The sequence below is a fragment of the Stenella coeruleoalba genome (assembly GCF_951394435.1).
Source record: "Stenella coeruleoalba genome assembly, chromosome: 13".
Taxonomy (NCBI): Eukaryota; Metazoa; Chordata; class Mammalia; order Artiodactyla; family Delphinidae; genus Stenella; species Stenella coeruleoalba.
Genome location: NC_137159.1, coordinates 79,081,058 through 79,108,738, shown reverse-complemented (window position 1 = coordinate 79,108,738; position 27,681 = coordinate 79,081,058). Strand labels below are relative to the sequence as shown.

The window sequence follows — 27,681 nt, the reverse complement described above, 5'->3', positions numbered from 1 at the left end:
ATTTCGCTTAACATCGTGGTCGGTAAACTGTGGAGCCAGAATCTGAATTAGGTCAGTATGACTTCAAAGCTCGAGCTTGCTAACCACCACATTTACCATTTCATTTGTGCGTCACCATGGTCCATATTCTTTAACCTCAAACCTCTCCTTTATGTAGATCCCTGTGAAAAAAATTCTTTTCGGAACAAGAAAACCCTTCTTCTACTCCACTGAGAAAGTACACCCATCCCCCCCACTGTTGTAAACAGGGTAGCCGACAGGAGGTGTTCAGAAGTTGTTCTTGCTTAAGCCTCTAGAGAGCTCAGCACCAAACTCACCTTTTTAAAACAAGTTTTCTGTGCTCTATCAGTGGCATATTTTCTGTACTTCCTCCCTGGTCTTATCTTCTTGGCCTAGGCATGGTTTTCCATGGCTTTGACACTTAGCTTTTCTGTACTTCCTCCCTGGTCTTATCTTCTTGGCCTAGGCATGGTTTTCCATGGCTTTGACACTTAGCTTTTCTGTACTTCCTCCCTGGTCTTATCTTCTTGGCCTAGGCATGGTTTTCCATGGCTTTGACACTTAGCTTGTATTTTTTTGTTTTATTATGGTCCATATTTTCATAAGGAATCAGGTCAACACGAATCACGGACCAAAATTCAGAGCTTCTCATTTACATTGGGGTGTCATAAACCAGCTTCACGACAGCTGCTTCTTCGTGTCGCTGTGCACTCTTTAATAGTTTGGGGTGTAGTAACCACAGAAATAATGTGGCATTTCAAAGCCAATTATCTCACGTTTGGACCAACTCTATTACGTAACTGTACACGGCGTGAGTTTTCTGTGACAAGGAGGAAAGGCTACTGGAGACAAGAAGGTCAAGGCTGTCGATTGGCTGTGAGGATTAAAACAAAAGAAGTTCTGAGAATAAAAGTTACTGCCCATAACCAGACGGCGCCTATCTTTCCTACTAACCAGTGATCCTTCAAACTCCCACAAAGATGTCAGCTCCAGTGCCGTCTTCTTGGTGACATTTCCCCTAGATCTCCTGGCCAAGCTGACCGCCCTCACCCCACACTCCAGGACGCTGTACACAGGCCTCTCCGCGCTGTATTATGGTGCTTGGTCCGGCTGCCTTTCTACCACCCTGGGAGCTTCTTGAGGGCATGGGGGGCTGCAGCCCTTTCATTTCAGCATCCAGTTTATTTCGCACTCGTTAAATGGCTGAATGAACCTACCTCGCTGAAACCTGTCACATTTTTGTAAAGTGCACACGTACGCGATTGAACAAGATTCTAGACTCAGAACTGGAGTCTTGCAAACTCTGGGCGTCTTTTCTTCAGCCTCTCATTCCATCAACCGTTACATTCCGCTCATCCACCTCTGACTCAGGAAGACACTGACGTTGAATTCAATTTCGCACTTTTTGTTTGCTTTCGTTTTTAGAGGTGGTGACAAAAGCAACTGGTACAAGACCAGTTTTTCTGCTGCTGAAAGGGGCAGAAGAGCTTTCCATCCTCCCCACTGGGGCGGCTGCTTAAGAAGGTTCTGCATGTCTTCTTTCCCTCCTTTCTCTTTTGCTCCAGAGTAGGAACCAGGACCTGAACTCCATCACGGTGCCTGCCACTTCCTGGGAGGCCCTCACGTGCCACTGAGGCACCTTCTCTGTAAGCCTTAAAACATCCCTTTAAGACCGTTCTGATCTCATTTGACAGACGCATAAACCGAGGCTCAGCGAGCTCAGAGCCATGTGTCAAGCATCGTAAGGCTGCTGCCGCCCAGGAGCCCTCAGCTCTGACTAGGGCGTGCGTTTACTGTTTGTTCCCCCCCGACCCAGACTACGAGCTCCTCCAGAGCACAGATGGTGTGTCCTCTGTTCACCCTGCAGCCCCAGGCCCAGAAGAGCGTGGGCCTCATGGGAGGAGCCCAGCAAGATCTGTGGAATGAACACGTGAAGAATGAGTAACTCCAAAGCTCGCGTCCTTTCACGGTACACCGCAGCCTCGACACACGCTCGTGTGAGCGCGCGCGCACACACACGCACGAGTGGCGGCTGAGTTACTGTGCGTGTTGTTAGTTTGGTTCACTGTTAAAAATAAAAAATCCTTCCACCTAACCCTCCAGGAGAGAACAGAGTGTGTGCCAGGATGCTACAGGCAAATGTTTGATAAAATACGTGGATAAAAGCCTCAGCATCCAAACACCGCAGTGTGGTACTTTCTTCGCTGCCTTGAGTAAGTCTTCAAGGCTAGGACACCTTTATTATTCTTCCTGTTGACTCACGACCCCTCCCTCTGGGGGCCTGAAAGGCTCCCAGGAAGGGAATGATGGATTTTTCAGGGGTTCTGTGAGTGCTGCCCCTCTGGTCCCCTCTTCTGTTTGCTTCTCTCCAGCGCAATGACATCCTGAAAGTTGGCTTCCCATGGGATGTGCCTTTCGGATAACTGCCCGTGTCCTAAGGCAGGGTGGGTGTCCACCCTCCAAAAGCTCTCCGTCTACTATCCCGGCTGAGGAAGCCTAAGGCTGTAGTCACGGAAGTGAACTCCAACGTCTCCCCTGTGGTCCCGGCCCGCTCAGAGGTTCCCTAGAGAGTGGCGGAGGCAGAGACCGCGGACCTCCACTGAGCCTGGGCCATGGCCAGGGGAGGGCATGGGGTAATTCTGCTTTAGTTCCTCATAAGCAAATGCTGGGAAAATGCAGGGCGGACTCTGTTTCCTTTCTCTGGCCTTCTATCTGATTCTGGCTCTTTGCAAGATGTACAGGATGCCCAGAGTATACTTTATAATTGTCATGTGCAAGGAAAACACTGCATATTTATTCTGTACATATTTGGGACAACACAGAGAATGAAAGAATACAGAAAGTAAGAGAAGGCCTTTCTAAGGACCCAGTGCAACAACTGCGTTTTAACGAAGAGGAGCCTGAGAGTCAGAGGAGAGGATTGCCCAGGGTTGCCCGAGGTCACAGGCAGCCAGAACGGCTCCTCCGCACACACCAAGCCGCCTGCCTCAGGGGCACCAAGGCCAGCCTGGGTCCTCCTAAGCGCAGCAGAGCTCCTGGCGTCATCGCGACATCGTGGAGCTGCTACGTTACTTTGTCAAGCCTCAGCTTGTCTTCGTTTTTCTTGTTTTTGACTAAAATCCTAACTTAAGCCACTAATCATCTGGTACTACCTACCACAGAAGCCTACAACTGTCTTACCAGTTAGAATTACTCATTCTAACCCACTTGATTTTTCTTTGTGAAATAAAAAGAAAAAAATGGAAATAGTTTTAAAAAAAGAAAGAAGTCTGTATCAGGATCACCACAAGAAAATTATTTTATCCTCCTTTTCTCTCTAGTAATTATCTATATGCAAATATATTTCCACAATCAATCCTGTGACACTTGTACCTACTTTTCTCGTATGTTGAGAATTTTTAAAAACTATTTTCACACAGTTTTCATTCCTAAAAAGGTTAATGGGGCTTCCCTGGTAGCGCAGTGGTTGAGAGTCCACCTGCCGATGCAGGGGACACGGGTTCGTGCCCCGGTCCGGGAGGATCCCACGTGCCACGGAGCGGCTGGGCCCGTGAGCCATGGCCGCTGGGCCTGCGTGTCTGGAGCCTGTGCTCCGCAACGGGAGAGGCCACAGCAGTGAGAGGCCCGTGTACCGCGAAAAAAAAAAAAAAAGTTTAATGGCGAAGTAGTCTATTGAACAAGTTTTTTAACTTCCCCTGCTATAAATAGCTGTTTATAATCATTTGATATTATTGAAACACTACAAGTGAATGGTTTTTACATATATCCTTTCTTTATTTGAATTATCTCCTTAAAATAAATTATTAGGAGAGGTATAACTGGGGTCTTAGGGGATGACATGTATCCCCCCAAATTCATATATTGAAGTCTTACCCCCCAATACATGAGAATGTGACTGTATTTGGAGACAGGGCCTTTAAAGAGGTAAATAAGGTTTAATGAGTCATTTGGGTGAATTCTAATCCAGTTTCATTGGTGTCTTTATAAGAAGAGAAGATGACACACACATAAACCCAAAGGCAACCACATGTGGACACAGGGGGAAAGCAACCATCTACAAGTCACGGAGAGAGGCCTCAGGAGAAATCAATCCCGCTGACACCTTGATCTTGGACTCTGGGCCTCCAAGATTGCAAGAAAACAGATTTCTAGTGTGTAAGTTGCCCAGTCTGTGGTACTCCGTTACGGCAGCCTGAGCAGGACCAATACATGGGGCAAAGCATCCGAAACAATTTTTGGCTCAGGCTGTGAGAGCAGTGCAGTCACACAGTGACGTGGACCGTCCAGCTCACAGTGGTGCTGTCAGGGGAGGAGTGTGTCAGTTCCACTGCAAACTTCTCAGCTTTGGATGTTATTGTTTTGAAAAGAAACTCATTTTGCTAATTTAGGAGATATGCATAAGTACCTCAAAGATGATTTTATTTTAATTTGTTTATTTGCAAGAATGGATTTTTTCCATATATTTCCTGTCATTTTTATTTTTTCTTGTGGGAAGGATCAAATCCTTTGCTCATTAACTGGAGTTTCAACATCATTTTAGACATGTGAAGGAGTTCTTTGTATAACTTAAACATTAAATTTGATTTTAGTTATTGATATAATGGACCTTCTAATCCGTTGTTGGCAATTCTGTTTTGGTTATTTGTTGTCTTGTAGAAGTTTTACATTTTTATATCATAGGAAAGGATCTGTTCCTTTATGATCCTTTTCCTATTGCTTTAAGGCTTGGAAGCTATACTGGCTTAAAGGACCTGATATGTATGCGTGTATGTGTATGTTTGTGTGGGTGTGTGTATATATACATATACATATATATAATTTTCTGATTTTAAAAATATCTTAACTTTTTAATTGGTCAGGAATCACTTTGGTGTATGGTCTAGGGAAAATCAACATCCCTGACGTCAGCTGGATTGGTGCTTTTTTTTTTTAATATCTTTATTGGAATATAATTGCTTTACAATGGTGTGTTAGTTTTCTGCTTTATAACAAAGTGAATCAGGTATACATATACATATGTTCCCATATCTCTTCCCTCTTGCATCTCCCTTCCTCCCACCCTCCCTATCCCACCGCTCTAGGTGGTCACAAAGCACAAAGCTGATCTCCCTGTGCTATGCGGCTGCTTCCCACTAGCTATTGACTTTACCTTTGGTAGTGTATACTTGTCCATGCCACTCTCTCACTTTGTCACAGCTTACCCTTCCCCCTCCCCATATCCTCAAGTCCATTCTCTAGTAGGTCTGTGTCTTTATTCCCATCTTACCCCTAGGTTCTTCATGACATTTTATTTTTTTCTTAAATTCCATATATATGTTAGCATACGGTATTTGTCTTTCTCTTTCTGACTTACTTCACTCTGTATGACAGACCCTAGGTCCATCCACCTCATTACAAATAGCTCAATTTCATTTCTTTTTATGGCTGAGTAATATTCCATCGTATACATGTGCCACATCTTCTTTATCCATTCATCCAATGATGGACACTTAGGTTGTTTCCATCTCCTGGCTATTGTAAATAGAGCTGCAATGAACATTTTGGTACATGACTCTTTTTGAACTATGGTTTTCTCAGGGTACATGCCCAGTAGTGGGATTGCTGGGTCATATGGTATGTAGTTTTTTAAGGAACCTCCATACTGTTTTCCATAGTGGCTGTACCAATTCACATTCCCACCAGCAGTGCAAGAGTGTTCCCTTTTCTCCACACCCTCTCCAGCATTTATTGTTTCTAGATTTTTTTGATGATGGCCATTCTGACTGGTGTGAGATGATATCTCATGGTAGTTTTGAGTTGCAATTCCCTAATTATTAATGATGTTGAGCATTCTTTCATGTGTTTGTTGGCAGTCTGTATATCTTCTTTGGAGAAATGTCTATTTAGGTCTTCTGCCCATTTTTAGATTGGGTTGTTTGTTTTTTTTGTTATTGAGCTGCATGAGCTGCTTGTAAATTTTGGAGATTAATCCTTTATCAGTTGCTTCATTTGCAAATATTTTCTCCCATTCTGAGGGTTGTCTTTTGGTCTTGTTTATGGTTTCCTTTGCTGTGCAAAAGCTTTGCAGTTTCACTAGGTCCCATTTGTTTATATTTGTTTTTATTTCCATTTCTCTAGGAGGTGGGTCAAAAAGGATCTTGCTGTGATTTATGTCATAGAGTGTTCTACCTATGTTTTCCTCCAAGAGTTTGATAGTTTCTGGCCTTACATTTAGGCCTTTAATGCATTTTGAGCTTATTTTTGTGTATGGTGTTAGGAAGTGATCTAATCTCATACTTTTACATGTACCTGTCCAGTTTTCCCAGCACCACTTATTGAAGAAGCTGTCCTTTCTCCACTGTATATTCCTGCCTCCGTTATCAAAGATAAGGTGACCATATGTGCGTGGGGTTATCTCTGGGATTTCTATCCTGTTCCATTGATCTATATTTCTGTTTTTGAGCCAGTACCATACTGTCTTGATTACTGTAGCTTTGTAGTATAGTCTGAAGTCAGTGAGCCTGATTCCTCCAGCTCCATTTTTCGTTCTCAAGATTGCTTTGGCTATTCGGGGTCTTTGGTGTTCCCATACAAATTGTGAAATTTTTTGTTCTAGCTCTGTGAAAAATGCCAGTGGTAGTTTGATAGGGATTGCATTGAATCTGTAGATTGCTTTGGGTAGTAAAGTCATTTTCACAATGTTGATTCTTCCAATCCAAGAACATGGTATAGCTCTCCATCTGTTTGTATTATCTTTAATTTCTTTCATCAGCATCTTATAATTTTCTGCATACAGGTCTTTTGTCTCCTTAGGTAGGTTTATTCCTAGATATTTTATTCTTTTTGTTGCAGTGGTAAATGGGAGTATTTCCTTGATTTCACTTTCAGATTTTTCATCATTAGTGTATAGAAATGCCAGAGATTTCTGTGCACTAATTTTGTAACCTGCTACTTTACCAAATTCATTGATTACTTCTAGTAGTTTTCTAGGATTCTCTATGTATAGTATCATGTCATCTGCAAACAGTGACAGCTTTACTTCTTCTTTTCTGATTTGGATTCCTTTTATTTCCTTTTCTTCTCTGATTGTTGTGGCTAAAACTTCCAAAGCTATGTTGAATAAGAGTGGTGAGAGCGGGCAACCTTCTCTTGTTCCTGATCTTAGTGGAAATGCTTTCAGTTTTTCACCATTGAGGACGATATTGTCTGTGGGGTTGTCAGATATGGCCTTTATTATGTTGAGGAAAGTTCCCTCTATGCCTACTTTCTGCAGGGTTTTTATCATAAATGGGTGTTGAATTTTGTCGAAAGCTTTCTCTGCATCTATTGAGATGATCATATGGTTTTTCTCCTTCAATTTGTTAATACGGTGTATCACGTTGATTGATTTGTGTATATTGAAGAATCCTTGCATTCCTGGGATAAACCCTACTTGATCATGGTGTATGATCCTTTTAATGTACTGCTGGATTCTGTTTGCTAGTATTTTGTTGAGGATTTTTGCATCTATGTTCATCAGTGATATTGGCCTGTAGTTTTCTTTTTTTGTGACATCCTTGTCTGGTTTTGGTATCAGGGTGATGGTGGCCTCGTAGAATGAGTTTGGGAGTGTTCCTCCTTCTGCTATATTTTGGAAGAGTTTGAGAAGGATAGGTGTTAGCTCTTTTCTAAATGTTTGATAGAATTCGCCTGTTAAGCCATCTGGTCCTGGGTTTTTGTTTGTTGGAAGATTTTTAATCACAGTTTCAATTTCAGTGCTTGTTATTGGTCTGTTCATATTTTCTATTTCTTCCTGATTCAGTCTTGGCAGGTTGTGCATTTCTAAGAATGTGTCCATTTCTTCCAGGTTGTCCATTTTATTGGCATAGAGTTGCTTGTAGTAATCTCTCATGATCTTTTGTATTTCTGCAGTGTCTGTTGTTACTTCTACTTTTTCATTTCTAATTCTATGATTTGAGTCTTCTCCTTTTTTTTCTTGATGAGTCTGGCTAATGGTTTATCAATTTTGTTTATCTTCTCAGAGAACCAGCTTTTAGTTTTATTGATCTTTGCTATCATTTCCTTCATTTCTTTTTCATTTATTTCTGATCTGATCTTTATGATTTCTTTCCTCCTGCTAACTTTGGGGTTTTTTGTTCTTCTTTCTCTAATTGCTTTAGGTGAAAGGTTAGGTTGCTTATTCAAGATGTTTCCTGTTTCTTAAGGTAGGATTGTATTGCTATAAACTTCTCTCTTAGAACTGCTTTTGCTGCATGCCACAGGTTTTGGGTCGTCATGTCTCCACTGTCATTTGTTTCTAGGTATTTTTTGATTTCCTCTTTGATTTCTTCAATGATCACTTCGTTATTAAGTATTGTTTCGCCTCCATGTGTTTGTATTTTTTACAGATCTTTTCCTGTAATGGATATCTAGTCTCATAGCGTTGTGGCCGGAAAAGATACTTGATACAATTTCAATTTTCTTAAATTTACCAAGGCTTGATTTGTGACCCAAGATGTGATCTATCCTGGAGAATGTTCCATGAGCACTTGAGAAAATTGTGTATTCTGTTGTTTTTGGAGGGAATGTCCTATAAATATCAATTAAGTCCATCTTGTTTAATGTATCATTTAAAGCTTGTGTTTCCTTATTTATTTTCATTTTGGATGATCTGTCCATTGGTGAAAGTGGGGTGTTAAAGTCCACTACTATGAATGCATTACTGTCTATTTCCCCTTATATGGCTGTTAGTATTTGCCTTATGTACTGAGGTGCTCCTATGTTAGGTGCATAGATATTTACAATTGTTATATCTTCTTCTTGGATCGATCCCTTGATCATTATGTAGTGTCCTTCTTTGTCTCTTGTAATAGTCTTTATTTTAAAGTGTATTTTGTCTGATATGAGAATTGCTACTCCAGCTTTCTTTTGATTTCCATTTGTATGGAATATCTTTTTCCATCCCCTCACTTTCAGTCTGTATGTGTCTCTAGGTCTGAAGTGGATCTCTTGTAGACAGCATATATATGGGTCTTGTTTTTATATCCATTCAGCCAGTCTGTGTCTTCTGGTGGGAGCATTTAATCCATTTACATTTAAGGTAATTATCTATTTGTATGTTCCTATTCCCATTTTCTTAATTGTGTTGGGTCTGTTATTGTAGGTCTTTTCCTTCTCTTGTGTTTCTTGCCTAGAGAAGATCCTTTAGCATTTGTTGTAAAGCTGGTTTGATGGTGCTGAACTCTCTCAGCTTTTGCTTGTCTGTAAAGGTTTTAATTTCTCCATCAAATCTTAATGAGATCCTTGCTGGGTAGAGTAATCTTGGTTGTAGGTTTTTCTCCTTCATCACTTTAAATATGTCCTGCCAGTCCCTTGGCTTGCAGAGTTTCTGCTGAAAGATCAGCTGTTAACCTTATGGGAATTCCCTTGTGTATTATTTGTTGTTTTTCCCTTGCTGCTTTTAATATGTTTTCTTTGTATTTAATTTTTGACAGTTTGATTAGTATGTGTCTTGGCGTGTTTCTCCTTGGATTTATCCTGTATGGAACTCTCTGTGCTTCCTGGACTTGATTAACTATTTCCTTTCTCATATTAGGGAAGTTTTCAACTATAATCTCTTCATATATTTTCTCAGTCCCTTTCTTTTTCTCTTCTTCTTCTGGAACCCCTATAATTCGAATGTTGGTGCGTTTAATGTTGTCCCAGAGGTCTCTGAGACTGTCCTCAGTTCTTTTCATTCTTTTTTCTTTATTCTGCTCTGCGGTAGTTATTTCCACTATTTTATGTTCCAGGTCACTTATCCGTTCTTCTGCCTCAGTTATTCTGCTATTGATCCCATCTAGAGAATTTTTAATTTCATTTATTGTGTTGTTCATCATTGCTTGTTTCATCTTTAGTTCTTCTAGGTCCTTGTTAAATGTTTCTTGCATTTGCTCTCTTCTATTTCCAAGATTTTGGATCGTCTTTACTATCATTACTCTGAATTCTTTTTCAGGTAGACTGCCTATTTCCTCTTCATTTGTTAGGTCTGGTGGGGTTTTATCTTGCACCTTCATCTGCTGCATGTTTTTCTGTCTTCTCATTTTGCTTATCTTACTGTGTTTGGGGTCTCCTTTTTGCAGGCTGCAGGTTCGTAGTTCCTGTTGTTTTTGGTGTCTGTCCCCAGTGGCTAAGGTTGGTTCAGTGAGTTGTGTAGGCTTCCTGGTGGAGGGGACTAGTGCCTTGTTCTGGTGGATGAGGCTGGATCTTGTCTTTCTGGTGGGCAGATCCACCTCTGGTGGTGTGTTTTGGGGTGTCTGTGGACTTACTATGATTTTAGGCAGCCTCTCTGCTAATGGGTGGGGTTGTGTTCCTGTCTTGCTAGTTGTTTGGCATAGGGTGTCCAGCAATGTAGCTTGCTGGTCTTTGAGTGAAGCTGGGTGTTGGTGTTGAGATGGAGATCTCTGGGAGATTTTCGCCGTTTGATATTACGTGGAGCTGGGAGGCCTCTTGTGGACCAGTGTCCTGAAGTTGGCTCTCTCACCTCAGAGGCACAGCACTGACTCCTGTCTGCAGCACCAAGAGCCTTTCATCCACATGGCTGGCGAGCGGCTAGGGAAGCGGAGGGTGCCGGCAGGGACTGCTTTCACGGGAGCGGAGCTTTGGCAGGTAACTTCCCCGAGCTCTGGGGCACACTCTCGCGGACTCCGTCTGCCGTGGGCCGCACGGTGGTCAGGAGCGCGATGCCGGAGTTGGAGCGGCGCTGAGCCCGGTGCTCGCCCTCGCCCGTCTGCCCGTCTGGGTTGTGTCGCTGCCCGGGCTCCCGGCCGCTCCTGGATTGGTGCTTTAAGGGCTTGAGGAAGAAAATATATTCGGTCACTTTTGGAGTCAGTTGGATGTTTGAAATAAATATGTGAGAAGTCCAGGAGGATTAGTTGATTTAATTCCTCTGATCAAATAACTCTGAATTAGAGTGCGATGTAGTCGTCTTGTGAAGAGAAAGCAGACAGGCTTTGCGGTGAGAGACCAATTTCCAATCCTGGCTTTTTAGCTACATAGATGTACGACCTTGTTAAGGATAATCTCTCCAGGCCCCAGTTTCCACATGTGAAATACAGACAACAGACAGGGGTTGAGATAATCTATGTTTTTAACTGCCTAGCACAATGCCTGGTGTAGAGTTCAAGTTCAGTAAATGGCTGGAGTTATTACAGTCAAACAAATCAGGAATAAATCATAGAAGAAGAAGGTGGCCTTACATATATCATACAATGAGTAAAGGCTTGCCTTCTCTGTCAGTGATTTTTTTTTTTTTTTTTTGGTCGGTGATTAATTTTTGAGAATAAATGAAACTTTGCAGATCTTGGGGAAAAAACCTTATTAAAGCACAAAGCACTACTGTCTTCCAAGCCATTAAAATGTTAACTGCTTAATTCCTGTTTCAACAATAGGTAATGAACCTTCTCTGAATTAAATCTTTGATTTTATGGATCTGTACGAAGCTAAGAGTAATTACAGTAAGGAGAGAAGCTGAAATCCCAGTAGCCCAATGCATGCAGGACCTCATTTCAATTACTTTAAAGAAGTTTATTTAATATTATTTCACTGTTTACTTTAGGGAAGGATATTTGTCTCACTGCTACATATCCTATTACTAATAAAAGTTATTAAATATATCAACTACAAGTGCAGAAAAATAAAAGGACAACAGAAGTGTATACTTGGAATAAGAAAAATGCCTGCAGGTAACTTTTTGTTTTCTCTATCTGTTTGCATGACATTCAGACTCCATTTCTCGGCACACCATCAGCTCCACTCCTGGCATGGGATTTAGTAGCATACATACCTCTTCTAAATCCAAAATTAGGACAATCCTCTGACTGAGGATCTAACAATGGGAGCGAATCTTTGAAGATTCAAGCTTGGTCACCTCTATGACCCATTCTGCGGCCCTGAGTTTGGCTAGTTCCAAACTTTGTACTTGCCCCCTTTCTACTTTGCTTAATTCCTTGTGTTATTATTTCATATGTCAATCTCCTGATGAGACAATTCCTCTACACAGAGGGATGTGTATTTTATTTCGTCTTTATAAATGTCTTGCCCATTCCTCACTCCAGCACACAGTACCAGCCTATGCACAATGGTGCTTTATACGTCTGTTCACACTAAGTGAGGCAGCCACCCATCAGAGCTGTCTAGAAATCTAATAGGTTAGCCCATAGGGAGTGAGCTGCCTGTCGCTAGAGGCAACCAGCTGAGACGATTGGGAGATATTCTGTTGCAGAGCTTCCTTCACTGAGAAGACCAACTACCAGCTGAGGATGAAGGAAGATGGGTGAAAGCAACATGTCTAGGTATGTACAAGTTAAAATGGTATTTAGAAATAAGTAGATATGCCCAAAATTCTGAGAAAAAGAGCCTGGTACTAAAAGAGACAAAAGAACAGTGATTGTAAAAATAGGTCAGTTTCGTAGAGAATGGACTTGAGGACACGGGGAGGGGGAAGGGTAAGCTGGGACGAAGTGAGAGTGGCATGGACATATATACACTACCAAATGTAAAATAGCTAGCGGGAAGCAGCCACAGAGCACAGGGAGATCAGCTCGATGCTTTGTGACCACCTAGAGGGGTGGGATAGGGAGGGTGGGAGGGAGACGCAAGAGGGAGGGGATACGGGGATATTTGTATACATATAGCTGATTCACTTTGTGATACAGCAGAAACTAACACACCATTGTAAAGCAATTATACTCCAATAAAGATGTTAAAAAAAATAGATCAGTTTAATGGCAATTGGTATCTGTAAGAGATACAGGAAAACACTCACTTGATCCTTCTTTGCATGACTGGCTCGCTTCAGCCTAACCTGGTTTGGATACGCTTAGAAGAAAACCAGCTGACATAGGGCCAAAACAAAAGAAGGGCTTTGCAGACACCAAACAGGGTTGTTAGGAGTCCAGCCCAAGGTCCCTGTTATCACAGCACGCCGAGGCTGTGGGGGCATGTGTGAGCCTGCCTGACTTCAACGCGAGAAGGCAATATTACGGGAGCGCTACAGCGGGGACAGATGCTCACCAGGGAGGTCCTTGTTGGAAATATGGATTGAGTTAAAGGGGGAACAAAGAAAGGAAGGTTTCCTGGTTTTATATACATGTTGGCCCTTGAACAACGTGGGTCTGAACTGTGCTGGGCCACTTACATGTGGATATTTTTTCAGTACGAAATACTACAGCACTGCACAGTCCCTCGTTGGTTGAATCCACGGATATGGAGGAACCTCAGATGTGGATTCGGAGGAGCCCCGGATACAGAGGGCCAAGCCTAACTTACACGTGGCTTAACCCCTGTGCTGTTCAAGGGTCGACTGTAAACATGTTAATCCAAGCATGCTTTTCTGAGAATCTTTAAAGCTCTCCCTCCAACCTAGACACTGGTCACTGCGAGTAATGTTGGGAGGTTCCAGTACCTTCATGGCAAAATTAAAGGAGATAAGAATCACATTTATTAAAAAACCATGAAGGACTGTGTTGTGGAAGCAACTGCACCGGGCAGAACTGAGATCCACATGTTCAAGATAAAGGCTGCAGGCTTCATTGTAGAGGTGCTCTCTTACGAGGGCTTTCAGAGCACAGCACAGAGCACCCAGGGAGTGGTCAGCTCCCCACCCCTAGCCGGGCTGGACCAGGGCCCAGTGACTTAGCGGATTTGGAAAAGGAAGCCCTGTACCGGGCAAGCTGTCAAGCTAGCTCTGTGCTGCTCTTTTCAGTGCTGATATTATATGGTTCAAGATGCTTTCAGCAAGTTCACTACCCCGTGGAGACAACCCTTTTCCAATATCAGAGAGCCCACTAAGTTAGGTCAAAAGAAGCGGCGTGGTCAAGTACAGGCTCTGAACGCTGGATCCAGGGTTTCAATTTCAGGTCAGGCTACTTACTAGCCGTATGACCTCTGAGGCTCAGTGTTTTCATCTGCGAAACCGGAATGGTATGTTTCCAGAGGATTATTAAAAAGGGAAGGTCAGGATGTTCCTATTATAACACCTGGCACGGTTGGTACTGGAAGATAGTTATTACTAGCATCAGGGAGAAACGCTTAATTAGGTGCCAAAGGTCTTAAACCCTTTCATGAATGATTCTTTTAATAGGCACGTGGTCCAGGGCAGTCCCTGTGGTGTGGCGTCGGGGCAGAGGCACTGAGCAGCACTAAAGGACGGCGCAGTGAAGAGCAGAAGCCACCAAACATCCGGAATTATGAACCGGGAAATGTTTCAGTCTGTGAAGCTATTGTAAATACACATCTGCTTACTTTGATGGAATGAGTCAAGAGACTTCCACCTGGTAGAAAGTATCCAGAGATGAGATTCAAACTCACCAGCAACGAATATACTTCTTGCAGGGAAGAAGGTTTTGCAGGTGAGCTCTAAATCTCACAAGGCTGATGGAGAGGGTGATCCGGCAGTCAGGACCACACCAGGGTTTTAATTATTCATCAGCGACATAATCTCTAAGAAGGTCTTTCTATTTCTGGCCTAGGAAAGAAGCTGTTGGCCATTTGTAAGGACATGCCAACCACCAGAGGCTTGCAATTTCAGAAAAGTTTAGAGAAAGAAGTGAGCACCGCTATTGGCGGAGAAGCTGGTATAATCTCTGGCATCAGCATTAAGTACCATCCTTTTAAATGTAAACACCTATAAAGCTGTCAGTATCTTATAACAAACAGCAGAATAATATAAGCTATCAGCAAGCAAGTGGAGGCGTTTTCTGCCTGGATCCACGCACTGCAGGAACAATTGCCCATCAGAGGAGTTCCTTTGACAAATGTTTTTTGCTTTTGTTGTTTTTTTCAATGTCAACAGGAATTACCGTCAACAACCAAAAGGGCAGAAACAAGTTACTTGTTAAAGGGGGAAAAAAGAAAGGAAGGTTTCTTCCTTTCAGCCCCCCGCACCCACAGTAATGGACAGAGTGAATAGCAAAATAAACACAAAAAAAGAAAGCCAACATTTCATATTCTTCACTGTAATACCAAGTATGATTTAAAATAGCTTGACAGGAGCCCTGCAAAAAGGCCCAATGAAACTCTTCCCTTAGAAAAGTGTAACATGACTTTTTAATGGTGCTGGGAGAGCAAGGATAAACTATAGTAATTTCTTTTCATTTATATCGCACTCTTGAAACGACAAAATTACAGAGATGGAGAACAGATTAGCAGCTGTCACTGGCTGCTGGGTGGGTGGGGGAGGGAGGGGCTGGCTGTGGCTATAAGGGGTGGCCTGGGGGGTCCTTGTGATGGAGCTGCTCTGGGTCGTCACTGTAGTCACATGAATCCCCAGGGGACAATACTGCATAGAACTTTATGCGTGCACACACACACACACACACACACACACACACACACACACACACACACGAGGGCACGTAAGACTGTGAAATCCAAATCAGGTCCAGAGACTGTATCACTGTCAACGTCTTGGTGATAATGATACTATAGTCATGCAAGATGTTACCACTTGGGGAAACTGGGTGAAGGGTACAAAAAATCTTGCTGTTATTTTCTACAACTGAATGTGAACTTAAAACTATCTCAAAATAAAAAGTTAAAAAATGTTTAAAAACTGGAAAAATCTGCAACACTTTATTTCTCTGGAGGATGCAAAAGCTTCCATGGACACACCTGAAGGTCACAGATGGGCCAGCCTAATGTGAGTACTCAACTTAGTGCAGAGAAGTTACAAGTCAGCGTCATTACTGAATTCCTAAAAGTAAGGGTCTCCGTGGTAGGTAAGTGACTCGCCTCAGCAATTTACACCTCTGGCTTTGCTTTTCGCACCTGAAGGCCACAGAGGGTTTGGGTGTTCCCACCACAACCCTAGGCGGACCACCCACAGACTTTTAGCACAGTGCTGCACGTCAAACGTGCAGATCAAAGTGTTATATGGGGGGAACTAGTGCCATTTAAAAATGACTTGGGTGATGCAACATTCCCATTTGATTTCTTATTTTGATGGTGTGTGCACGTGTGCGTGTGCACATGCGTGTATGCAGGGGTGTGTGGCAGGCAGCAGGGCTGGTTCACAGTTAGGGAGCCCCCCTTCTAGTTGCAGTTCTGATGCATTTGAGATAAAGAATCTTTAAAATGAAAACTGACACGCTCACCTATGGAATTCAGGAGTGTGTCAGGAATGCCCTACACAGGACGAACGGGGAACGGCAATGTTTAAATACATCACTGTTTTATGCTCAAAGAGGCCCATGGCAAGTTTTAGTGGGAAGACCTGAGCAGAGATATGAATACGTTAAACGGCCGTGAGGGAAAAAAGACACTTAAAGTATGCAGCCTGATTTTCTCCAGTTTTCCCTTCTTCCCGACGTCTTGGATTTGCAATTAAAAATCAGCTAAGAAAAAAAAAATCTCACTGCAGTTCTTAGTTTCTTGTAAATTCCCAACATTATGCAAGTTTTATTTCAGCACAGAGAGACAGGGAGGTTACCATTGGACAAGTCCCCTCAATTCCCTACTTCAGTCTAGTTTCTAGAAAGGCCCTTGTCATGCTCAAATATCAGTGATAACGAAGCATTTTTTTTTTTTTTCCCTGTACGCGGGCCTCTCACCATTGTGGCCTCTCCCGTTGTGGAGCACAGGCTCCGGACGCGCAGGCTCAGCGGCCATGGCTCACGGGCCCAGACGCTCCGCGGCATGTGGGACCTTCCCGGACGGGGGCACGAACCCGTGTCCCCTGCATCAGCAGGCGGACTTTCAACCACTGCGCCACCAGGGAAGCCCCACGAAGGGCATTTTTATCAACACAAAACCTTTACAGAAACTTTACATTATTTTGAAAATATATCTAAATGAATAAAGGCACTAGGTTTTTCTCATTTTGTTCACTATTACTGTTTCCAAATGCAATTATGTTCTGCTTTCTGCATCCTTTGTCACTGACAACATTGTACATCCATGACATCTGTTCATCAATCTCCTCACTGCACCACTGCTCTAGGATCCTGCTGCCCTCTCTGGTCCCTAAAAGACATCCTCTTATGTTTTTGTTAAAGCACACACATACGCGCTTCAAGTGGAAGAATGACCGCCCTGCAGAAGGGCTTCGGTAAGGACAATACAATGCAACTTCATTAAACACAACCCGGAGCTATCTAACCCTAAAGTGTAAAATTTAAAAAGGGAAGTGAAAGCTTCTTCCTTAACCATGATAACAAGGCAACAGCCTTGAGGGCGGACACCCCAGCCTTGACACTAGCCCCCCATTCCTCCAACGAGGAGGGGCTTCAGTGGTGCTGTCAGCCGCCAGAGGAAACACGAGCTCGAGATTCCCGATGGTGCCAGGAAACATGACTCTTTCTCACCTTTTATTAGTAGATAACCAAACACATGCAGGCACAGAAAACCTGCTTGATGCTAGGAGCTCCTCGACCAAGATTTCAAGTGGCAAGGACTAGTCCGCTAGTCCCAGGCTGCTCTGACATTTTCTTGAGGCTAATACACGGCTTCTCTAGAGAAAATGCGTCATGATCTGGGTTTGTATTCTTGGCACCTAAACCCAGAGTGTGGTTCATGGGAGGAGTTTAGTGAATGTTTGTGAAAGAGACAAATACCTACTGCTTAGACAAACAGAAACAGCTAATGTGGTCAGAGTGGAGATAAAATAGTCCTGCGTAAATCACGGTTGTTCTTGATGAGAATGGCATTACTAATTCATTTCTCTGAAACATAAGAAAGAAATTCCGCAGGGAGCACCTTAGCAATGGCAGTGATGTGGTCCAGGGCCATGGCGTGCAGACGCTCATCTCGGCTCTCGAGGAGAAGCTTCAGAGACGGGAGCAGCAGGGCCTGGTGCTGCAGCAGCGAGCATAGCTCCTTCACACCCTGGAAGCACAAGGGCAACTTTGTGAGTGAGAAGGAAAGGGAGCGCGTCAAAGCGCTGGCATGATTCTGCTTGTGTCTTTCCACACCTTTTCCTATGAGTGTGTGTGTCTGTGTCTGTACAAAATGCACACATGGGACCACCTGATTTAGTGTTTGATACCTGCTTCACTCACTTCACCATCTATTCATAAAGTCTCTCCAAGTATCAGATATTCATCTACAACGTTGCTATTTTAATGGCTGCATAGGATCCCGATGGATGGATATAGGACTGGAATTTATTTTCCTAAACTCTCAGAGCTCTAGTTTCCTCCCAAGTAAAACAGAGGTAAACTGTATCTACTCTGCAGTGTGGGGTGTGTGTGTGTGTGTGTGTGTGTGAATAAGTATTAGTGAATAATAATGTACAATGCTCAGCATATACTAGACGCTTAACAATAAAAACTATTGTCAATTGTTAAAATTATCAAAAATATCTAGTTATCACCCACTGTAATAAAGGAAATCAGCAATTTGCATATTTTAAAACCTGTTTATAGTTAATGTCAATGTAAACTGGATGCTTGATATACTTAAGAGGCTCCATCTTCATAAAAACTACCTGTGGTCCAGAAAAATGAAAATGGATTTAGATTGTCACAGACATATTTGCATTTTATTCGCGGCCCTTTTTTTATGCTGGCTGAACCTGCCATCAGAGAGCAGGCTTTTCTATAAGATAACAAACGATAATCTTTCACAACAAAAGTATAAAAGCATAGAAAATAAATTTTCAAGCTATTCTTCCCTGCTGAGTTACATGTTCCCTCGGTGTCCTGACTTTAGCTGTAATGTGAAGAACAGAACACTTGGACCAGAGACCAGACAAAGAGCGCAACCTCATTATATAAAGCGAGGGCTGTTTTTGAAAGAACTGGGGGTCACCGCCCTGTGTGGGACGACCTTCCTCTTGTGCTACTCCAACAGGAGCACATCGGAGGAGGAAAACTCAAATGCATGACATTTTCATAATTCCTTTACGTTATTATAAAGAGTAGATAAAAGAAGGCTGACATAAAGAAGCCCTGCTTAAAGCTTGGGATAAAGGTCTCTTTGGAATTCCACTCACTGTCTTTTATTAGCTTGCACCCAGCAGGCCACCGCTGGAAATCAGGCTGTGCCCCCCCAAACCCGTGTGAGAATGATCAATATCGGCTGGGTAACAGTTCTGTAAAATGTGTGCTTCAAACACGGATTCTCATTCAGGAAAGTGCTCTGCATGCCTTAAGGCACGTACCGCATACAGAGGCCTCTCGCCCAGCATCTGGGCCAAAGAGAAATGCGGATTTTTAATCTGGGATGCCAATACCTGCAGAAAACACTTGGGAAGACGAAATATAAACCCCCGTGCGTGACAGTCCAGCCCAGCTGCCACGCACCAACCTGCTTCCTCCGCCCTCCTCCCTGTAGCCTTACGGCCTCGCCCTCCCACCCTGCACAGTCCTCTGAGAGCAGCACCTGCACGGGAGACCTCCCTCTCACCACGGGATGCTCTGAGCTGCGCTGTCCAGCAGGGCAGCCGTGGGCCACGTGGGGCCTGTGAGCATTTGAGATGTGGCTAGTGCAACTGAGAAACTGCATTTTAAATTTTATTCAATTTCACTTAAGCTCGATTTTCATACCCACGTGTGGCCCATGGCTACCACAGTGGAGGGTGCAGCAGAGAGTGTGAGGCTCTCACGGACCTCTGGGTCTTCGCACACGATGTAACCCCTGCTGTCTCTCTCTCTTTGATTAACCCCTACTCATCATTAGGTCTCAGCTTACAAAGGCACAAGAAAATTCCATTCCCTGCGATGGTACCTCTGATGTCCCAGGTTTGGCGCTCCTATATTCTGGCTGTACCTTGTTGAATATTTCCTACGTTATCTGTCATCTTGTATTACTGTAATCATTCATTTGTCTACCTGCCTCACTGGAGGGCAAGGAGCTTTTTCCTTCTCTGTATTCCAAACTTGCTTAGTACGTACTGTACCCCAAATTATTTGTATTCTCTCTCTTAACTCTCATATACGCTTATTCAATAAGTTATCAGTAATTGGTAAATAGGTATTTCTCAGTAATTTATGATATTTGGAAGAAGCATATCACTTGGCTGATCTCAGCTTTGATGAAAAATTTATGGAAATAACCTATACACCCCTTTGAGCAGGCATAACGGCTCGATATCCCACAGCCAGACAAGGACACCCAGGAATGGAAGAATTCATTTTATGAGAGCTACTGAGTGCTTTTTATCTCTTAGCTAACAGTTACTGGCTAAATACTTACTTGTAATTAAGGACTATACTATATTTACCAGGTATTTCCCCCTGTGTTACAAGAGGACAGTTTATTAGGATGTTTATAAAGGGCTTTGGGTAGCTGCAGGAAAGGTCAAAGTAGCAAAGGGAACCACAAAGCACCTTATATGGTATGTTCGCAGCTCAAACCTGCCTGGCCATCAGGACACAGAACAACAATGAGAGGCCTTGAATGCAGAGGAACAGGTGGGCTGGGGCCCAGAGCCAGGCCAGAACCCTGGGCGCTGGTCCTCCCTGTGGACTGGGGTTTATGGTGATGCCCTGGGCCCTGTGGCTGACGGTCGTCAGAGCAGCGGGACCGGTCCACCAGCGGTCCTTCTGTCCTCACGCGACCCTCCCACTGGTCCTGGGGTATCCGGCACCTAAAGGTGTGGCAGGGCCCGCAGCAAGAGTGTGGAGCACAAGGTGTGCAGGGGTGGGTGTCGTCGATTCGAAAAATCGAGCTCTTGATGTCCTCAGGAGTGCCTCAGCCGTGAGAGAGAACAGTCACACTAAGACTGAGAAGCCGAGGTCAGCTGGGCTCCCTCGTGAGCTGGGGGGCGGGCTCCCACACACCCGCCGCAGTGTCTGCCCTGCTAGTTCCTGCTGCGCCTCTGCAGGGACCCTCGGGGGCAGCCACAAGTAGATGGAACTTGGGATTTTACATCTGAATGCCAGGAGCTTGTTTTATGCCCAGTTGCCAATTTCTTGTTCTCCAGATACCCCACTCCTGAGGACGCTGCACGCGTTGCCACGGACGGAAGCTGAGAGGAGGATGTGTTAACTGTCAAGACCGTGGGACACATGACCTGTGAGAAACAGTGATTTTGTCCTTCTCTAATATTTTCCATCAGCAAAACCATCATGGCCATAAGTAAACAAGTACCGTGAGCAACAGCAGGAGATCGTGCAAAGAGCCACAAAGAAAAAGAATCTCTACATATGGCAACTTGGTAGGAGGATGGGAAATGGGGACGAAGGATAAGGTAAGCCCCTTTAAGTCCCGTCAGAGCTAATCAGGCAAACGCATCTCACACACCGGGCAGCAGGGCAACCAAAGGTACTGGAGGAAAAAGAAGTGAGTCATGGATAATTTTACTGCCACAGGGATACTAAATCTCATGGAAGTCTGAAATGAGACTATGTAGATTCCAAATGCGGTAAAATAAACTTAACAAGACATTTCCATTTTATGATAATACTGTTCCTTCCTTTGAAACAATTCTGATTCACATTTGAGCAAATGTAGTGATTAATAAAAATAGTACACGACATTTGCAAAGTTCCTTCAATCATGGCATCCTAAGAAAAAGAATCTACATATGTACCCAATTAAAACACAGAAGGTAGCAAAACAAAAATGAAGAAAAGTCACTGTGGCAACAGAGCTCTTGATGATGATCTTTCAAATCATCAAATTGGAACAGAGAAGCGATAATGACCCACTTCAAAATGGGGCTCAATCCCGTACCTTACTCCTCACCCCAAGAGAATGATGGACTCATGAGAGACGGTGAACTAAGTGCTACGGATGAAGAAGTGAAGACACAGCCTCAGGTCACGCTCCTCCCAGGACTGGGGACCTCACAGAACAGTCGAAACAAGAGTCCCCGCTGAGGTCATGTGGTCTAACCCCTTGTTTCAGAGATGAGAAGGTGGAGGTCCAGAGATCCTAAATAATGTCTTCCTAACCTAGATTCAATAGAACTGACGGTGGGACACTTCTGGTGTTTGGTCCTAATCTAACAATGCTTGATCTTAGCTTATGTTAAGGCAGAGATGAAACCCATGTTATTTACTTACCCTGGTGGGGGTAAGACAGTGTGTTGAGTCCCCACTCTCTGCAGTATGCTGAATCCTGCCTTGGGTGAAACAGAGATGCTACAGCCATGGTTCCTACCCTCCAGGTGCTCACAATATAGCAGAGCCGATCACAGGTAGATAAGCATCTGACACAGGCTACTGGAGTAAGGGGAAGTTATCTTTGGTGCTGGTACTTTAAATATTTTATAGAATAATTCTGTCATTCTGGTGGTTGAAGACGTCTTTAAATGGACACAGTATTTTAAATTCAATCAAAAAACACTTAGCCAGTCCTTCATTCAGAAAACAATCCATTAAATTGCATTCATAAAGAGAATATTTTCCCTGAGTGATTACAATGAAGATTCAAAGAATCCTGTTTACAATTTTATTTTCAAGTTTATCTGCTATGTGGTAGAAACTCAAAAACCAATTAATCAGTTTAGTGCCATTATCCAAAGGCTTAAATTTAAGACATGTAAATTGCTCAAACAATACATTGCTGAGGTCAGATCCACAGCAGGGGCTGTAGTTAATATGTGCTTATTTTAGAATGTACAGATTTACCTATATATTACACAAATATCTCTGGGACACATATTATAGGATCAAACAGAGAACAAGGTCAACATGGAGGTGGCTGAGTTTTTACCATGTTCACAGAGAATAAATATTGTGGTTATGCAATCTTATTACAATGATGTCAAAAAAGTATGTGAAAATCAGAGTGTCTGGTTACCTGCCGAGGAGTGCTAAGGTAGCTGCTATGTTACCAACTGGCCTGGGTCAGCCAGACAGGACACTTGAGCTACCGTGACCTCTTAGAACAGAAACTTGAGTCAGACATAAAAGGGCACCCAAAAAACCCAGAAAACTGGGTTCTACTCTGGGACTTGTAAAAGGGAAACTGCTTCAGAGCTCCAACAAAGAGAAAATGACCTCAAAGAATCCTTTTAGCCCTGCTTTTCTTCATTTGATCGGTCACAAATTATGGGCTTTACTTTCCCTACCGATAACTTAAGCTAAATGTTCCCCAAGTACAGTCACTGGTATTGTTTACACCAAAGAGCTGGGAAAAGGAAAGGGATATCCCCCAGGAAAGCCACTTGAAATAGCCACTCACCTCTGCAGGGAGCATCTGTTCGGTGTTATATAAAGAGCGGCAGATTTTCAAAACTTCATTCCCCAGCCCTTCCTTGTTCTCCACCGTACATCTGGTTAGCATCACTGTAGCCAGTCTCACCCACGGATTATTGGTTATGCTGGTTCGAAGGGAGAAAAATGCAAGGCATGGGAAACGACGAAACTTATAACAATTGTGATAAGAAATTTTAAAATAGAAAAGAAATCCCACTTTTTCAAGTAAAATGCTTTTGGCAAATTGCAGTCATAACCTGCACGATGTGTTCCTTCACGTCTATCTTGGAGAAAAGACACCAGCCCACAGAGGGGAAAGAGCTTGCTGTGGTATGGACAAGTGCCCCAGCAGCATGGAGCCAGTGGGTGGACGCCAACCAGTACAGACTGCTTTGAAGCCCAGCAGCTCAGGCCGGCATTCCGGCTCCCTGACTGCTTGCGCGAGTCACAGAAGTGACTTCTACACTCTCAGCCTAGTTGTATTGTTCTGGGGACGCCACCCAGCCTTTCTGTGCCTTGGTTCTTCTCACGGCGAAAAGGCAATTTAATGTTTTCCTTGCAGGCTTGCACTGCTTAATGAATGACGTTTGCCATTGTGAAGTATCGCTCTCAACAGCAGGCACATCTTACTAGTTATTTCTCTTATTTCTGAGACATAAAAGCACAAAAGTTTGCCTTTTGTTTCCCTTCTCTGGCAGCCGCTACCTTGACTTCATAAAAACATCACGATTTATATTTCAAGAGACAAGTGAAAGGTACATTCATTCTGGGGTACTGATTTTACTTACAACATTTTAAAATAATTTTACTCTTTATTAAGAGTCTGTTGTCTCATTAGCACAGCACTAGCTTCTAGCCACCGAACACCAAAGGATGGTCCCTCCCTGGAAAGAATTTCATTCCTTGTGCCTGAGAAAAACATCAAGTGCAACAACAAGGGGACTCAGAATACTAGCCTTTGGCAAAGCCTTTGTGTCTCAGCTCAAACTAACAACTTGTGAGGACAACGGATGCTGCTTATTTCAAGGTACAAACAAAGCTCAGGGAGCATCTGGTTGACGGATGAGTCTTCGTACACTAGAGGACTCGCCCTCTGCTTTCCTCTTTAAAGTCTGGATTCAGTTCTCCTGGGGTTTTCCCTAACAGGCCACCTCCCTGAAGCAGAATTGCACAGTGCATCCCAGTGGCTTTTACAACAACTATCAAAACATATTGTCCAGTGTGTACAGGTCAATCCCAAACTCCCTAACTATCCCTTCCCCCTACCCTTCCCCTCTGGTAACCATAAGTTTGTTCTCCAAGTCTGTGAGTCTGTTTCTGTTTTGTATAGAAGTTCATCTGCACCATTTCTTTTTAGATTTACACTGCTGTATTTAAAATGGATAACCAACAAGGACCTACTGTATAGCACAGGGAACTCTGCTCAGTATTATGTAACAACCTAAATGGGAAAAGAATTTGGAAAAGGATACATGTATATGTTTAACTGGATCATTTTTCTATATGCCTAAAACTATCACAACATTGTTAATCAACTATACTCCAATATAAAATAAAAAGTTAAAAAAATGTATTTTACACCAGCCAGCTGTGATACACTGGAGGAAAACTACGGATCTTCCCTAATGCAAATCTATTATGCTTTCCATACATGTTCTGACAAGGGACTAAAACCAAAACTCCAAAGTTGGTACCAGTAAATTAGTGGTCATGTGGATCAAGCAAAGTTCTTGAAAGTCCAATTTTTGACTTTACCATGTTGATCGGCAACATTCAGTCATCGCCACACTACCCCTCCCTCCCCGCTCCCCACACTCCTCTCCCCTTTTCTGGTTGTTCTGGAAGTGCTGGAGTCATACGTTGGATCATCTGGGGGAAAAAAAGTATTCCCAAGTACTTTTAAGAACCTGTTTTAAGTGTTCCCTCATACGTTCTTCTGTGCTAAAACACCAGTTTGAGCCAGGAAAGAAGCAGAAATGGACTTTATTTGACTTATTATTAAGTCAAATATGTATGCATAACTGGTTATCGCTTAGGTAGAGGAGACACAGCTGGTAAGAGGGTTAAGTGGACTCTGGTAATGCTCGGTTCTGATGCTAATGATTTCGTAAAGGAAGTCTGTAAAACACAGGTTACTAGCAACTTACAACTTTCACACAGGACTACAAAAGCAAGAATATATGTTTGAAAATGAATATCTTTTTGTCTACAAATGCATTAAATGTTTTAAATGCAGGAAGTGTTTTAAGTAAGCCGAGTTTGCTTCTTGTGGGTAAGTGAGTGAGTTGCAATGGTCAGTGTTCCAGAAGTAAAAGGAACTGCAGAACCACAGTTAGCTAATCTACCGGAAGCATCATACTTCCAATTCGAAAAATTCTCTTTAGACTCAGAGATCCATTTTGAGTGTATGAAGAAATCTATAATTCAACTCTCATGATCTTCTAAAAAAGGGAAGCATTACTGACAATGTAATTAGTGGGTCCCACATCTATCTCCCATTATCATCTCCTAGGAGCTGTTGAGAAACTGAGGCCCAGGCCCCGGTACCGAGAGTTGGACTCGGCGAGCCAAGCATGGGACTCTGTTTTTAACAAGCACCCTCAGGTCCCGGGGCAGCTCTGCCAAGATAATTGGGAACCAAATGGAAATGCTGTTCCAAGGCACTGTCACAAGTGACACCAAAGCTTTTACGATGTGGGAACCTGCACTGCACGGTTTTAGAGTGAAGGTAAGAACCTATGCTCAAGCGCAGATGTCAGCACGCCATCGCTGCCACAGATGCTTGAGATCTAAGAGACGCTTCTTGCCTTTCTGAAAACACTTGGTTAAAAAAACAAACCAAACCAAAATGCCCCCCTCCTTGGTTTGCTTCAGGAATTCCTAACGGTCTCGTCTGAGGGTGAAGGTAAAGGGGCTTGCCCAGATGTTCCTTAGCGCTCCTGAACTGCTCACGGAATCATTTCGAGAAAACATCCTTCTGTGTACATCTGAGGTGTGGAGACACGTACTGGTCTGGGTGCACAAAGTGCTGGCTGACGCGGGAAGAGCAAGGTGAGTCCCGGCCGCCGAGACATTCGCAACAGAAGCGCGGATGCTCTCGTTTTTTGCCAGAGGAGCAGCAGTTCTTGACAGACAGCATATGTGCTCAGAGGAAATCTGGCCACTTCTTCCAAAGGACTCCTTGGCCGGCAGCACAGGGACTGTGTGCCTACCGGGGCAGCTCTAGTGGTGCCTGCAATCTCAGCCTGACACAGAGGATCAGCACGGGCTGTGGAGGTTCCAGCAGCTGTTGGAACTCTGTCTCCTCCGTCTCAGGGCCAGGTGCTGCCTGAAGCTGTTGAACTTCTGAGCTTCCACGTTCTCATCCGTAAAATTCGGTAACATCACCTTCCCGTGTAGCTTTGCTGTGTGACTTGACAGTGTATGTCAACGGCACATAACACTGTGTTCTCAATAAATGGGAATCATCAATTTATTCCCCATGGATTCTCAAGTTAGCATTGTAAGCTGTGTTAAAAGAGCGTCAAAACAGGTCCTGGTGAAAATACCGGCACAAAATGATTTTGCTGACATCCTAAATCAGATGTTATTATCAAGCACTGTCTATTTCTGAATAAAATATTTGGCTTTAGGGGTAAGGAGAAATGGAAAGAAACTGTGATATTTCAAGAAAAACAATTCTCATTTCATCTAAAGGTTTATACTGATTTTATATATTTCTTTCATTGGCTCTTCTGAAGGTAGTGATTTTTTAAACCTAGAGTCTAGACAAATAGAAGTCTACTTTTATGTTAATACTCACGTATATTCCCGTTTCACAGGCGGCCAAGCCTGCAGGAGCAAAACCAGGTGCTGGAACTCGACCTCTCGGTGACTGGCCTCCAGGAGCTCCACAAAGAGCGAGTAGCGCTTCTCTTCATCCTCCGTGTCAGTTACGTCCACCTGGAAGGCGGAACACACACTTGAAACCCACAGCAAAGGCCACGGAATTGCTGTCCGGAAAAATTCAAATTTGATTATTTTGATTAAATGCTCTTTCGGAAACTTTTAGTGTGTCAAGGGGAAATTCAACAACATCTCCCCCACCCCTACTCCCCCCAAAACCTTCAAAAGCTCTACGTTTTACCCAACTTCAAACATCTATGTTAAAAATTGCTTAGAACGAAGTCACAGGAAGGTTCTTAACATTCTTTAGCAAAATAAATTCAAACAAGTAGACTTCCATAGAACTGGCTTATTGGCATTCAATGTATGTTATGTTAAAATACTTAACTGTTTCATGTGAAATTATAATAGTTCACCATACTCAATGTTAGCCAATGTTTTTAGTTTAAATTATCCTGCATTGCTAACTTTCATTTTAGAATGAGTATCGCTAAATCTTCACATTGTCTAGAAAATTTCTCTAATTTGAAAGTAAAGATTTTACTAAAGTACATTTGACATGGAATTTTTTTTGCTATAAATCAAAATAAAGTAAAATAACTTTTATTCACATCTCCATTTCTAGTGCAAAAGAAGTCTATCAACTAAAATACTAATTTTTCCTCTCATTGAATAACCAAATGATACTTCTTTTACATTGAGGCAGTCCTCAAGC

General features: G+C 43.2%; 1 protein-coding gene across 3 annotated transcripts in view; it reads right to left on the bottom strand.

Moving 5' to 3' along the window:
- NBAS (NBAS subunit of NRZ tethering complex) overlaps positions 1–27,681 on the bottom strand; it is a 340,369-nt gene that overhangs the window by 1,138 nt on the left and 311,550 nt on the right. For 2 of the 3 annotated variants that reach the window (XM_079940671.1, XM_079940670.1), the window contains 3 exons: positions 26,884–27,023; positions 23,068–23,206; positions 17,692–17,820 (listed from right to left, as the gene is read on the bottom strand). In XM_079940671.1, the coding sequence (XP_079796797.1) occupies positions 17,692–17,820; positions 23,068–23,206; positions 26,884–27,023 (408 nt within the window). Of the gene's footprint in view, positions 1–17,691; positions 17,821–23,067; positions 23,207–26,883; positions 27,024–27,681 lie in introns of those variants that run through there. The other variant, XM_079940672.1, reaches the window with a different exon arrangement.